Source organism: Pseudorca crassidens, chromosome 4, assembly GCF_039906515.1.
Source record: "Pseudorca crassidens isolate mPseCra1 chromosome 4, mPseCra1.hap1, whole genome shotgun sequence".
Classification (NCBI taxonomy): Eukaryota; Metazoa; Chordata; class Mammalia; order Artiodactyla; family Delphinidae; genus Pseudorca; species Pseudorca crassidens.
Genome location: NC_090299.1, coordinates 105,537,670 through 105,553,893, shown reverse-complemented (window position 1 = coordinate 105,553,893; position 16,224 = coordinate 105,537,670). Strand labels below are relative to the sequence as shown.

At 37.5% G+C, this 16,224-nt stretch overlaps 1 protein-coding gene across 2 annotated transcripts in view; it reads left to right on the top strand.

Annotated features, from left to right (window-relative positions):
• Window positions 1–16,224, top strand: part of ADAMTS3 (ADAM metallopeptidase with thrombospondin type 1 motif 3) — a 296,493-nt gene that overhangs the window by 130,388 nt on the left and 149,881 nt on the right. For both annotated transcript variants that reach the window (XR_010943064.1, XM_067736248.1), the window contains exon 4: window positions 9,028–9,184. Coding sequence is in view for 1 of the 2 variants with exons in the window: in XM_067736248.1 (XP_067592349.1) it covers window positions 9,028–9,184 (157 nt within the window). In the remaining variant the exon portion in view is untranslated. The remainder of the gene's footprint in view (window positions 1–9,027; window positions 9,185–16,224) is intronic.

The window sequence follows — 16,224 nt, the reverse complement described above, 5'->3', positions numbered from 1 at the left end:
CCCCGCACCGCTGTTTCTGTGGTCTCCTCCGCGGCTCCGAAGCTTCCCCCCTCCACCACCCGCAGTCTCCGCCCGCGAAGGGGCTTCCTAGTGTGCGGAAACGTTTCCTCCTTCACAGCTCCCTCCCACTGGTGCAGGTCCCGTCCCTATCCTTTTGTCTCTGTTTATTCTTTTTTCTTTTGCCCTACCCAGGTACGTGGGGGGTTTCTTGCCTTTTGGGAGGTCTGAGGTCTTCTGCCAGCATTCAGTAGGTGTTCTGTAGGAGTTGTTCCACGTGTAGATGTATTTCTGGTGTATCTGTGGGGAGGAAGGTGATCTCTGCGTCTTACTCTTCCGCCGTCTTCCCGGAAGCCTCAAAATGTGTTTTTATGAACCTTAGTGAGCTAAGATGGAGTTGTTGTACCACTACAGTATATGATAGTCTTTCTTGAATATTACATTTACATTTATCCTTTCTCACATACATACACAAAGTAATATAAAATTTTCTCAGTGTTCCTCTAGACATTCAAAACTAAACTAAGTTTAATTAAATTAGTTTAATGAAAACTTAAACTAGACATTTAAAACTTATTACTACTTTTCTATGTTATGACTTAGTATAAGATTGTAACCAATTTAATACAAAATAATGGATATTCAGTTAGCTTCAGCTTCAATTATGTATCACATTATTTGATACATATTTCCTGGCATTCTAAAAAAAAAGCTCCCTTGCTCTCCTTTCCTTCCTTAATAGATTTGAAAATCATTGCAGTAAAACAACATTTAGGTGTCACAACTAAAAATAGAATGTTTCCATAGCATAAGGTTTTTAGAATATCTGGCACAGAATTTTCAAAAAACCTTAGTAAATCTTTTGAAACTTTTTTAAATGTCTTTTATATTGATTTTCATTTTAAACCAAATTGAACACAATTTAGTCTTTTCTTAGTGACTGCTGTTTATTATTGTCAACATATAAAGACTAGAGTTTCACATTTGTGGTAGGGCTTTATGGTTTACAAAGGGTGTTCATAGACATTATCTCATCTGAAACTCCTTGGACCCCACACCCATTCTCTTGTTTCCCATTTGCATTCTGATGAGGATTAGGAAACCATCTAACCTGGTTTAGTAGAACTGGATGTCAAATATGGCTGAAAGGACCTCTCCTAGTGAGTAAGGAGGGTGGCCTTTTTTGATAGCTGTTTCCATGCTCAGAAGCTATTTGGCTTAATTCTGGATTCTTGGCAGTGTTTGAGCTGAATGATGTAGCTGGAAGAGTTGACCAGATGGGAGGGAAATTATGCAGCTGGCTTTTTAGCACAGATCACAGTTTTATAAATATCCCCTATAAATTGATGTCAAAGAGATTGTGTGAAAATTTAAATATAATAAAATATGTTTAATATAATGTGTTTAATGCTGTACTAAACAGAGTAAATATTTTAAAAAGTAATCTTTAAATTTTGGAAAATAGTTTGAGAAATACCATAAATATTTCCTATATTGTTACATGATATCACAGAATGGTAAATGTGGAGGACTTTGTGTCATAAAGGGAAATTTATGAAATATTGTCTTGGTACCATACATCAATTAAATACCATTAGAGATAGATAAGAAATGACTGCATCTGTTTAAACAAAATCCTTTATGACCATATATAATCTCGTGTGTGATATTTCTAAATATTTCTGTTATAATTCAAAAGTTGTAAATATCTGGCAGCATTGTAAATAATACCAATGCTTAGAATGTCATAGTCTGAGATATTTTTATTTTACACATATTGGGTTTTATTCTTTTAAGTCAGTACATTGTATCTTGTGAAATAAAATTGTGAGGACCTGAGAGCAGGAGTGTGAGTTATTTAATATGAGGGTATGACAATGCATGGTCTTTGAGCTTCCAGAAATGTTTGTTGAATGTGTGACTACCTAAATGAATATCTTAGTGGATAAAAGAGCCTTTACTACTTAACTATTAGTACTGATGATTTTTTGCATGGGTCCGTCTTGTCTGAAAGCATAAGTACCTTTTTTTTCCCTTTAATTGAAGTATCGCTGAGTTACAATATTGTGTTAGTTTCAGGTGTACAGCAAAGTGATTCAGTTATATATTTATTTTTAAATTATATTTCATAATAGGTTATTACAAGGTATTGAATATAATTCCCTATGCTATACAGTAAATCCTTGTTGCTTATCTATTTTCATATAGTAGTTTGTTTCTGTTTGTATCCATACTTTTAATTTGCCCCTCATTTCCTCCTTCTCCCCTTTGGTAACCATAAGTCTATTTTCTATGTCTATAAGTCAGTTTCTGCTTTGTATATACATTCATTTGTCTTATTTATTTATTTGGCAGTACGCGGGCCTCTCACTGTTGCGGCCTCTCCCGCTGCGGAGCACAGGCTCCGGACGCGCAGGCTCAGCGGCCATGGCTCACGGGCCTAGCCGCTCTGCGGCATGTGGGATCTTCCCGGACCGGGGCACGAACCCGTGTCCCCTGCATCGGCAGGCGGACTCTCAACCACTGCGCCACCAGGGAAGCCCAAACAGCCCATCCTTTTAAGCCAGTTATCTTTTGATGGCCATTTAGATTGTAAAATAAACAGGAGAGTACTTTTTAAATAGTCACTCCATTTTGGGTAGCTACAGAAGGAGAAAAATCAATATGGTGGGGTGGGAAGAGCAGTGGAAGAATCTACCTATAATGTCTCTGAATAGTCTAGGATCTGAAATATATTGATGTGTGGCTTTATCACCTGCTCTTTCCATAATTCACTGTAATATCTCTTCAACCGCCACTGTACTCTAATTAGACACTTTTGTTTGTCTAGTTTTCTTCTCACAGTCTTCATTCTTTGTGTCATCTTCACTGCAGTTACTTTTACTTTGATGAAACTCTCTCCTATTTCGATGCCTATAACACTCTACTCTGTTTCCTGCTCATATGTCTTGCCATTATTTTTCAGTTTCCTTCTAAGATGTTTTATTTCAATTTGGCCATTTCTTACATTAATTTCTTCTCCCGCCCTCCCTCAAATATTAGGCACCTGCTTTGAGCCAGGCACTGTTCTGGGCCCTGGGATACAGTAGTGAATTTGACAAAGTCTGTGCTTGGTAAAGTTTACGTTCCAAAAGGGTAACAGACAATCATGTAGGTAATGCCTTGAAAAGAAAAAGTCTAGGATAGAGAGGGGAGGGGAAGCTAATTTATGTAGGTGGGGATAGTGCCAGTGAGGCTGGGGACCATGTGGCTAGAGCAGAAACAGCAAGGTGTAAAGCATTAGGAGAAGCCAGAAAAATAGGCAATGTCAGGCCATGTAGGGCCTGGTAGGCCATGGTTCCGAGTTCAGATCTTAGGAATTTCCTATACAGTAATATTCTAAGGTTCTGTGATCATTTCCCAAGATTTCCTATTGGCCCTCCCTCAAATCTCTTTATGAACTTTTCTTATTCGTTCTTTTCCCCAAACAGTTTCAGCTATTGCTTCTGAGAATATGCATCCCATTTCCAATATACTTATGGCTATGACAGTTTTTCTGAATAACAATTCTGCGTCTCTCCACTGCATGCTGGGCATTTTCACCCCTACCCCAAGTGAACATGCTTAATAGGCTAATCTTCTTCCTGCCTTTCCAGTTAGCTTTCCCTTGTAGCTTTCTGTTTCTGTGAACAAAAGCATTAATTTCCTAGTCACTCAACTTCAAAATTTAGGAGTCATCTTGGATTGCATCTTCTTCTCTTCCTTTTCTTCTCATTTTGTCATTCCACAAATATTTATTGAGCATCTAGTTTGTGCCAGGCACTGTTGTAGGCACTTGGGATACAGAGTGAACAGAACAGACTGAAAATAATTCCTGACCAGCAGGGTAGTGTTGGGAGATTGAGAATGAGCAAGGAACATGATAAATGATTAGGTTATTTAGTACGTTAGAAGCAGTGAGTGTAATGGAAAAGATGAGCAGGGTAAGAGGGCTTGGGGTGCTGGGTGGGGGAAGCAGGTGGGTGATCAGGGTGTGCTTCACTTAGTCAAGGACTAAAGGAGGTGAAAGAGTTAGGCATGTGGAATTTTGGGGGAGGAAGATTCCAAGAAAGGAAAGTGCAAGTGGAAAGTGCCTTTCCAGTGCAAAGGTCTTAACGAGGGCACGTGCCTGGGGTGTCAGGGATCAGCAGGGAGCCCACTGTGGCTAAAGTGGAACCAACAAGGGCAAGAGTAAAGAGATGAGGCCCAGGAGGTGGTGGTGTTGAGAGTGGCCATCCTAAGGACTTTGATTACTGATCTGCGTGGAAGGGGAGCCCTTGGAAGGTTTTGAGCAGAGGAGCTTACATTTTAACAGGCGACCAAGTATTTATTTTTTACTATTCTCTCTCTTTTTTTTTTTTTTTTTTGCCGTACGCAGGCCTCTCACTGCTGTGGCCTCTCTCGTTGCGGAGCACAGACTCCGGACGCGCAGGCTCAGCGGCCATGGCTCACGGGCCCAGCCGTTCCACGGCACGTGGGATCCTCCCAGACCGGGGCACGAACCCGCGTCCCCTGCATCGGCAGGCGGACTCTCAACCACTGCGCCACCAGGGAAGCCCATCACTCTTGAATTCATTCCTTTTTCCTTTCTCTTTCCTCTTTTCTGTTCACATTGCCACTTTTGCCACCTGAACTTTGATTTTAGCCCCGTGCTTGCTTTTTTCGTAGTTCTTTCTTCCTTCTGGAACTTAAGCATCAGATAAATCTTTAAACACCACTTTGTTTTGGTCCATCTGATCAACCTTAGTTGTTGTTCTCCATTCTACAAATTAAAATTCAGACACGAGATGACACAAGGCCTCCGTAACCTTGTTTCCCAGAACTGCCCTGCACAGACTCTGCTCTGAATGAACGGGTTACCCACTGTCCTCAAGCACGTCTTGGGCTTTCGCACTTCACAACCTTTGCTCAAGCTTGAGCTGTCTCACGTCTAATGCCTCCTCTCACATCGCCAGTACGGCAATCCTTCCACCTTTTGAAGACCACCATAAGTCTCTAAAAATTCTTCATCCCCTCCCTTTTACCATTCATTTATGTCACTTTTCATCAGAAAATGTATTGAAGACGTATTTTGTGCAGCCATTGTGCTGGTGCTGAAGGAGACAAAGGTGAATTAAGAGGTACAGGTCTGCCCCAGGAGCTGACACTGCCACAGGGGAGACAGAGAATCATAAAGTTAACATTTAGGTAAAACAACCTGGCATTTGTGTTAAGGACCGTGAGTCAGAATGAACGGCTAAGATGGATCCTCATTTAGATAGGGGTACTTAATCTACATGGGGGTGAGGAAGTCCGAAAATCATTTCTAAGGAAGCAACATTTAAGCTGAGACCTGGTGAATAAAAATTAGCCAGCTAAGGGAAGTGTGGAATGGTAGGAGAGGAGCCTTCTAAGTAGAACCAACAGCATTTCAAAAGCCTGAGGCTATAAAGAGCTTGGGAATATCAAAAGAAAAACAACACTGAACAAAGGCCCCAAAGGCTGGGGCACAGTCAGTATGGGAGAGTGGTAGTGCTTGGGGTTCATAGGCAGGGCTGGATGATGCAGGCCTTGAAAGCCATGGTGAGGAGTGTGGTTTTAGGTGCAGTGAGAAGCAGCTGAAGTGTTTCCAGCAAAGGAGTGACATGATCTTATTTGAGGTTGAGACTGCCATCTGCTCATCAAAAAACGTTTGTCTTTTCTCCCTGGGCACACAGCCAGATTCCATTTCCTGATACTCTTTGCAGTTGGCTGTGAGCCAGCCATGTGACTGTATACTACCTGTGGAAGTAAGTGGTAGTGGTGAGTACCAGGGCCAGCTCATAAAAATCTCCCATGGGTGCTTCCTCCTGCTGTTTCCCTTTCTGACTGGGCAGCTTGTATTGAAATGGCTGAGCCACCATCAGCCTCGAGCCCTGCATGGCTGTGTGGAGCAAAGCCCCCTCCCAGCTGACCTAGAACTGTTCTGAGCTTTTATGTGAGCAAGAAAGGAGCACCTGATGTTTTGAGCCATTACATATTCAGTCTATTTGTCACCACATTCTAGTTTGCCTAAAATAATATGATAATTTGAAAAAGCAATTTTGGCTGCTATGCTATGTGAAAATGTGAGACAGTGTGAACAACAGCAGTGGCCAAAGTGAAATTCCCATGGGCCCTAGGGAGATTTCAGTTGAAATAGATTTTAGATAATTTCAGATGGAGAATCAACAGCTCCTATTGACAGTTTTCTTGTGCAGCAGGCCTGTGGGAAAACAATCTCACTTGATTTGACTTTCAACTGCCATCTCACTTACTTTCTAGACTTTTCATAACATACCTCATTGAATACCTTTAGGCATATATTTTATTTATTTGACTAGATTGCCCTCAACTGGAGGGTAAATGAACCATGTCTTTGAGAATTTTTAATTTTACTATGGTATCTAGTACAATGCTTTAGATAAGGTTTTTTTTTTTTCATTAAACTTTGCTTAAATTGATGAATAAAAGGGTAGGCTCTCAGAGTTCCTGTCCATAGAATTATTGGTGGTCATATGACCCAGCTTTTGCCTTTCCATTGATATTGCCCCAACCTGGTTTAGATGTTCAATTGCCTTCTAAGGGGGAGGGTTAGCTGTGTTAAATTTTACCTGTGATCTAGTGGAGAAGTAACATCATGGGGCCTGAGATTTGAGTGTTTGCAATGGAAGGTATGTAGAAATGATTTTTAATGGCATGTGGGTTAATCCTTACTGCTTTTCCCCATGACTTTCAAGTGTCCCCAGTAACCATTGCCCATTGTTCAGAGGTTGCTGGCTGCTTCAGTGACCCTGTTTCCACCCAGAGTTAGGCACTCATCTGGGAGAATCCTTATGATCTATGGAAAGTCTCACAATAGGAGGCAATTTCTGTAATCCAAATAAGCAATGGTGAGGTCTGTAACTAAGGATGTGGCAGTGGAAATAGAAAGATGGGAAAAGAATGTAAGAGACTTTAGAGAACACTGTGACTGAATGGGTCTGGGGCAAAGAAAAGACTGCAATGAAGATGAATGAATACTGATAAACTTCAATCTGTAAACTTAGGTATGCATCAACAGACCTGCGTTTCCATGACAAAGCCAGTTAACGCTGCCTCCCACCAACAGATGGTGCTAGTAATGAGGCTGGACATTTCAGCCTTAGGCGTGGTACAGTTAACTTGTTATATGTTTACTGTGTTTGTGCCTAGTTTGAATCTGTTTTATGAACATCATTAACCCATCCATGCCTGAGCAAGGCAAAAAAGTGATGTTGAAATTACTGGTAAAATGAGATTTAAGAATATGACACTAATGCTAAAGAGATTTAAATGACAATTAAAAAGCATGAGAAAGATGTTGGAAGTTGTATTGTAGAGGAGATGAATCCATTGACAGGAGAAACAACTCTGAAGGGTAAAGATCTAATCAGGCCACTTGTGAAAACACTACTTTTCCCCTACAAGAGTAGGGGAAAAGTAATTGATCAGATGAGAAAATAACTCCAAATATTGGAGTTGTGTCTGGAAGATCAGCATTACTACTGAATGCCCACTAGCTCAATGTTCTTTGTAATGAAGGTTAGAAGTTTGTTCAAGAGGGTAAAAGCTAAACACTGTGAAAGAGCTGTAGTGCTCTTTCCTTGTAAGACAAGGTGTAAATTCAAAGGCTGTTTGTATGAGCACATCTAGGTGGATGTAGAAATGGCATTTGGAGACACCATAACTTCTAAGAATTCTCTATGAGGCTTACACAGGCAAATGAGGGGATAGAGCGTATCTAGTGGGAGAAAACAGAATTGGAAGGGGGTGACAGACTTGACTACAACAGAAAAGCCATAGTCATAGGCATATTTGCTGAAAACGAATGCTATTCGGCAAGGTTTACCTACCTTTCATGTCTGTGCTGCTTGACATGGAGGGGTGGAGCCATTAGACCAACGGGTAGAAGGGGTGGGAACCATTCCCCCCAGCCTTGCCTATGGTCCATATGAGCCAGTGACCTCATATTTGAAAATATAGAATAAGGGCCTCAGAAGAAAAATATGACTTAGATCTGATAAATATTTTCAAAATAATTACAATGCTACACTACCACATTATTTCTTCAACTTTGTTTTCAAATAAATGTACTGCTGTTCAAATTAATACTACATATTAGTGTATGACCTTTACAGTAGGAATATGAACTATAACTATTTGAGTGTAATGTGGACTCGATACTTAAGGAAGAATAAATTTCAGACAAAACCATCATTTCTCTTCAGCTATAGTATTGAATAGTATAGTCCTGATGTTTTGTAAATAAACCAAAGATGAAACCGTGTCAGAAAGAAACACTAGAGAGGTGGAAGGAAGTAACTGAATGTAAGATAACCTTTTCATGCAAAAAGATGAAACTTGAGAAGGAAAAATTATGTAAAATCATGAAATTAGATTAATATGGGACAAATGAGCTAGTTCTTCAAATTAATAAATATTAGAAATGCGGGGTTTCCAATGAAACTTAGGCTAACTAAGGACCGAAATAACTTGATGTAGTGAGTGCCCCGTGGAACTCATTCCTCTTATACCATAGTGATATGGCAGGAAGATGTAAATGAGTTACAGAAGATGTAGATACTTGACATGCATGGACAGAAGCTCCACAATGGGTTATTATGGGAAATCAGAGATGCTTCTTGAATTTATGTGCCCATAAGATTGTTTTAGAGATAAGATACTGAGTAGAATATATAAATGTACTTCTTTTAGTCTGATAAAATGTATAGATTGTATGATTTCCTTATTCTTATCCTATATAAAGCTCTTATTCTACCTTGTATGAATTTTTTATTCCTACCATAGATGAATTTCTGTCTTATATGAATAACTGATATTAATCATAGCTTAACCATTTTACATTTATAACCAAAAGTGGAAAGAAAACCCATTAGTTTTCAAAAATTATATTCTTGCCATTTAAAAACCTACTTGTGAGCTAAAGATGATAGATATTTCCTTTAACGTTAATACATTTTATGTTTTCTCTAGGCTGGAATGATAAAAGGTGATAATGATGAGTATTTCATTGAACCCTTGGAAAGAGGTAAGCAGATGGAGGAAGAAAAGGGAAGGATTCATGTTGTCTACAAGAGATCAGCAGTAGAACGGGCTCCCATAGATATGTCCCAAGACTTCCACTACAGAGGTAGGCATCTTTGATAATAATTAACTGTGATTCTAACATATATTGAAAACAACTCTCCCATCAATTAAGAGAATGTGACTGTCATGTGCTCTTATATAAAATGTGAAGGTAGCGAAATAAGTTTATGTTTATAAATCATGAAATATGGCTTGCCTGTTTTTAAATGTGTAAGAGGAATATATGTTACAGGTATTATTTTATTTCAGGGCATTATTGTATCCCCCAATTTGTTATTTATGACTTCTTTTAAATTTTCACATTAAAATGATCTTTTCTCTAGCTTGTGTTAAAATTTGAAAATATTTGTGTCTTCCAGAAGTATCTAAATTATGCATTATTAATATTACTTTAAAACTTTTGAAATGAGATATATTGACATGGCAAAGAATTATATTTTGTTTTAAGTCCAGCTGATAGATACATTTGAAAATAAGAATGCTATCTGACTTTGTCTATTTGGCAAAACTTTTTACAATATGGAAGAGACAATGAGTTGAATGATTCTGTCGAATTTTATTTTAAGGTAGACTGAACCACCAAAGTCAAGTGAATTATGGCACATGAAGGTTTTCTATTTTGGTTTTAATGAGATCTGAAAGTAACTTTGTATTAAAGAGTTGTTTTTATAAGTTGGGTATAGAAGTTTTCTTCATGGAGAAGAAAGGAACTATGGGAATCCATGTTTTTTTTAACCAGATCTCAAAAAGTCTGTACAGTTGACCCTTGACCAACTTTGGAGTTGGAGTGTCAGTCCTCCTTGCACTGGAAAGTCCGTGTATTATTTATAGTCTGCCCGCCATATATGCGGGTCCTCAGCATCAGAGTTTCCACCTCTACAGAGTCAACCAATGCTGGCTTCAACTAACCGAGAATCAGCGGATCATGTAGTACTGTAGTATTTACTTTAGGAAAAAAACACGTATAAGTGGACCAAGGCAGTTCAAACCCCTGTTGTTCAAGGGTCAACTGTGTTTTCTTTTGCCAGGCCAACTTTCTGAATGGAAGGCAATGGAAATTTCCCCTAGGGAAATGTCAGGGATACAGATAATCTTCTTAATTTAGCAGTTATCTGTCTTCTAGATTAATGATGTCTTTTGAGAGTTGTTACCTGGTTATTAGTCTGATTTAAGGGAAGCCACCAGCTTCCCTTAATATGTTGTATTAATTGGAATGGTACAATTTAAAGTACATTTAAAATTACCATGGTCTGACAGTGTTTTGAGAAATTTCTGGTTTGAAACAACAGGTGTGTATTAATAGATGCAGTACTGTGAAATGTGTGCCTATCCCAGAGGGTCACTGTGGTGTAAAAGAAAGAGGATACACTTTGCAGTTAGATAGACATGTGTGAGCAATAGCTCTACAATATCAACTTATTAGATTAGTAGTTAACGTTTTTAAGCCTCCGTTTATCTGTGAATAGAAAACAAAAATATATCGTGCAAAAAATAAATAAATAAAAATATATTGCGCAATTGTAATAAGTATTAGAACTAATATATGCAGATTGCTGAATGTAGCCCTCAGCAATAATAGTTGCCTAATCAATGTTACCTGTTGTTATTAATTATTGATATTAATTATCTTCTGCAAAAGATTTACATGTTGAGTTTTGTTAAAGTTGAATAGTTAGACATTGCTTGTCCTCGTGTTGTGAATACATTACCTTTAATTCTCATTTATAAGTATTTTCATATTTTAAAAATGTTATTCTAAATCAGAAGACTGGGTATGTCAAAAGATAGTAGGATACAGTACTTTTTCTGTAGTCTTGGTTGTTATATATTAACAATATCTAATATCTCTTGAGGCAACGGTCAAACATATTTTAGAAAACCATAGACCACATGTATGGAATGGTCTTAGAGGACTGGAAACCAGATTAGTGTCTATGACTCTCATCCTGTTTGCTCCGTCTGTCACACTACAGTTTCACCAAACTGTACCCTATTGCTCCATTTCAGTCCCTGAAGATAACTGTATCTATAAATATCAGCCCTTGGTACTTTCCAATAGTCTGATATTTATAGAGGAGGAGAGATTAATTTTTTTCTTGAAATCAGAAAATTGCAAGAAATATTATGTTTAAGACCTATTGCATTTTTAGATGCTAGATTAGGAGAAATAAGTTAGGAGTCAAGGTATGTATGTTTAAAAGAATTGGATGTAATTAAGATATTTTGGGACATTATTTTAGGAAATTATTAAAAATATAAATTCCAGTAGATCAGTATCAATATACTCCGATTATATGAGGAAATTTTAAGAATGCAGACTCTGAAGACTGAGTTTTTCAGTTGCAAATAGAAGATTACCTTATGGTAGAGGTAGGTCACAACCTAGAGTAATATATATTGGAAAGGTTTTCAACAGTCACGGGTCAAAGCAAAAGGGGTTCCTTTGTTAACTCTCAGTTATCTTAAAAGTGGAACCAAAATAAAATCATTCAGTTCTCTTAGAATATTCTGTGATAAACCTTAGTATGAGCTTAGCAATTTTTATTTTCTTATTTATACAGTTCTGATTGAACTGAGTTGCTGGTGATATCAATTTACCTCCTTTTGAGAGTCTTAAAATGTAACTATATATTTTAAAAGTGTAAATATCCTCCTACATTAAATAGAGATTCAAATTTAGAACTTGAAGTACCATACTATAAAGTTTAAATTCTTTTTTTAACTTCTTGGTTATAGAACTGAGAGCCAAGCTTTTTCATGGCCTAAATACTTTCCAAGTGAAAATTAAGGATATATTTTTATAATGTTTTCCATCATTCTAAAATGTAAAATTAAACAGATTCCAGGATTAGAAAGGTATATTGATTTATAAATGACAACTATAGTACCATATAAAATAGTGCTTTTCTGGATCAGTATAGGATGTTATTTTAGGAGACATGAGGTCTCTCTTCAACGAGTTAGAAGAAGAGGAATAAAATACGTAAGACTTTGTTAGAAAGAGATGTATTTGAGGGCCATGGGCTTCATAAATTTCTCTAACAGAAAGTCAGGAGGAGTTTTAATCATAAGCAAGGCACTTCTATCAGTAGGGTCCCTGTAAGTAAATACTCTGCTGTTGTAATATCTTATGGAAAAACCCAAATGAACTTTTTGGCCAACCCAATGTTTTGCTAGTTGTCACACTGATTGCCTGGCCACATTTCTTGCTTTGTCATTTTATCAACTCAGAACTGCCATGCATTTGAGGTCTGTAATTTGTTGCAAGTGTTCTAAATTAAAACAAATTATTACCTGAACTAGGTGAGTAGTAGTGAGAAGGAGAGAAGGAGCCAAACTGGGTTGAGATTGAAGTAAAACTGATTGGGTTATTCGATAGAGTAGATGGGGGAAGAGAGAGAGAGAGATCAAGGATGAGTCAGAATCCTAATCTGGAAGACTAGAGAATTCTCTTTCCAGAATTCAGGTGTTTCAAATGAGAAGTAGAAATAGGCTTGATGAAGGATGACAAGTGGCTATACTTTTGGATATATTACGTTCAAGGATCCATTGGGATAGTAAGTGAACTAAAAAAACTCATAGTGTATTTTCATAACCATGTCCCAGAGTCATTGCATGAGTGTCTTTATATACCTGTTGTAGTAGGAATGGGTAGAGGTTATCTTGGGAGTCAGGTGGCAGATATTGGCTCATGGATGCTTAGAATGTCTCTGCTTGCCTTCAACTCTCATTCCAAAATCTGTATCAGTGAGAATCAGAAAACGAACACTGCACAGGTTTGGGAGCCCATGAAAGATGTTTGCTACCTATCACTATAGGAGAGAAGACATTATGTCCTTAAAAAAACAACAAAATAAAAATAAGGCAAAAATTATGCTTCTACCATACTCAAGAGCCCTAAGTTATTCCACTTGACTAAATGCAAACCTGTATTTTGATTCCTTATCTTTAAGAATATTTATCTAATTTTCCAATAAAATTCAAAGCTTTGAATCTGTTGAGACAATATATTATATGGTACAATTCAACAACAACAAAAACAAAATCTCTCAACCATTCCCAAATATGGCACAGATTTTCTTTCCTTGACCCTTAAGGAATTTATATTGTTTTTCAAATGAGGAAAAATATGAATAGTGTTTTAAAATATATTGAACTTGTAAAATCATAAATAGGGCACTCTGCTGTAGAATTACTCTTTTAAGAATAACACCTAAAGCAATTTTACATTTGGCAATATAAATAATCTCTTCCAGTGCAGAACTGGCAGGTATTCACAACACATAGCGCAGCCAGGTTCTGGCAAAGAATACCATCCTTTTCATTTACAACAAATATAAACTTGGCATGCTTATGATAAAGAAATTTGTCTACTTCATCTTAGGGGAGAGTTGAATTTACTTCTTTTTCTGATTTCTGCTTTGGGAGTATGGAGATCACATTCATTCTTGGCATCTTTAGTTTGTACAAAATTATTTTATATTTTACTGATTTGAAATTTTATTTGGTAACGACATGGCTAATAAACTATCAAAGGGTCATAAAGTTCACCTCCACTGTTTAAATCAGTCATCGGTCTAAACTCAGATAAAAAACAAATGTACTTCTGATCATCTCTTAAGAATGTCTCCATTGTCATCAATAAGAAGTTTGCTTTAGGCAGTCTATTTTCTGGGGGTGGGAGGGGGACTGTACTTGTATGACATCATTCAGCTTTTCATATTTTTTTCTTAATCCCTGGGCCCTTAGGCTTCTCCCCTCAAATTACAAACTATTCATTCACCAGAAGCTTTGTGTTAAAGTAATTTTTGTAATTACTTCCTACCAGTGGGAAACAAGGAATAGTAAGCCTTTATCTCCTGGCTTCCTTTCAGGATTTTCATTTTCCTGCATGAACCCAAGTGCTTGTGTTGCTGGTGTGGTTGTCATGGCGCTGTGAAGGAGTGTCTTTGTCCCAGGTGGGAAACATGCACAAGTCAGAAATGATTTGGGAGTTGCTCCTGGTTGCCAGGGAATGAAACTATGAAACAAGAACTAGAATAATGGGAAGACTATTCCTTATTTTAGTGACGCTAGGAACTTCCTAGGCACAGAGCCCTTCCTTGATCTGTAGGCACATGAGTAGGTGCTATAGTCCTTTGTATTTGGAAGTTCTCATGACTTACACCCTAATCAAAGAGAAACATTGGTGGACATTGTAACCCACCAAAAGAAGAAAAAAAATCAAACGTGAAAAATTAATTTTAGCAGATGTTTTCTTATTAAATGAAGCAAGACACATAATACTACTAAATCATTAAGGTCTGTCAATAGCAAACATTCTTTTAGGTAGATGTTAAATGATAAATTTTTCACAGAAGCACAGATTAGTTTATAATATAATCTAAATTTCAGCTATTTGTCAAGGCTACTCCCATTGGATTCATGCGGAAATACTAATCGTATTTATGGAATTCCTTTTCAGGTTGGTTTTGTATGTTTTATCATCTAGGTATTTATGATAATTATTGACAAAAGAAGGCAGTTGAATTATTATATAAAGTAATCAGGAAGCAGAGTGAAGATTAAAGGAGCTTTCAGATGTGAAACATGAAAGATAATATTCCCCTTACTAACATGTCTTCCTGGGCCTATTCTATTTCTTCATGAATAGGTACAATGAAAGGAGCATTTATACAGACCAGGATTAAAGTGTTACAAAATGTAACTCCGTATTTTTTCTAATAAGGTATTGAATATGGAAATACACAAATGGTATTGAGAATTCAGAGTTGCTGGATTACTATTTAGTTATTGATGTGGCATTAATGGAGAAAGAGAATTGTAAGGTTTCAGATATAGTGTCTGTGTGATTGGAGTGAAATTGAAAGCAGTTAATTTATCTTAGGGTATGAAGCTAATTCAGGTAACTTAGACCAAATGTTGATTTTTTAATTAAATGATTGCCTCTCAGAAGTAACTATATCAATTATTAAGTTATGAAAGAGCAGTTCATACCAAGAAAAACCTTTGTTAGTATTTAAAATGCATTTGCTCTTTCTGAATATAAAATATATCCTATTACCAAAATATGCTTTTTTTGTTGTTGGCTCTGTTGGATTGTTGCACGCGGGCTTTCTCTAGTTGTGGCGAGCAGGGGCTACTCTTCCTTGTGGTACACGGGTTTCTCATTGCAGTGGCTTCTCTTGTTGTGGAGCACAGGCTCTAGGCGCGTGGGCTTCAGTAGTTGTAGCACGTGGGCTCAGTAGTTGTGGCTCACGGGCTCCAGAGCGCAGGCTTGGTAGTTTTGGTGCATGGGCTTAGTTGCTCCGCGGCTTGTGGGACCTTCCCAGACCAGGGCTTGAACCCGCGTTCCCTGAACTGGCAGGCGGATTCTTAACCACTGAGCCACCAGGGAAGCCCTCAAAATATACTTTTAATGTTTGGTTTCATTCATTTCAACTGCATTTGCTTATGAGGGATAGACCCTATTTTTAGTAAAATATTAAGTATGTTTTGACTCTGCACATGCCAAGTATTCCTGTTTAAACCCATTTTAAAGCCTGTGCTTATTTTCTTTACATGTACAATTTATAAACTTTCACGTTAGTAAATGGGTAGGAAGCATTTGTGTAAGGATTATTTGTGTAAGAATATTTCTGGAGGTTAAGTAATCTTTTGCTTCATCATTGTCATTGTTTTCTTTTTCCTGCTAAATCATGAGTCATTAACTTCAAATATAAAATTTATTTATATAGATCAATGCTATTTGCTTCCGATCATCTTCATTTGGTATTCTGCAAACAATTTTTGTTTATGTGTGCAGGGGCCCTTGCATCCCTGCAGAGTATTCAGGTGTGTTATTCTCAATCCTCTCTTTCTTTATAGGATCTTTTTATCCCTGTCTCGATGTGGGGAATCTTTCAGGTAGATGACGTAGAGAAATGGGACAATGGGAAAAAATAAGTGTAGCACAGAAATAATATTTTTATTTGAAAATTGTTTGAGATTAGATTATGGGGACTATGAATTAAAATGTGAGGGCTACACTCAGACCAAAATAAATGCTCCTTTAATGCATGGTTCTGCAAGGGGAGCTGAATA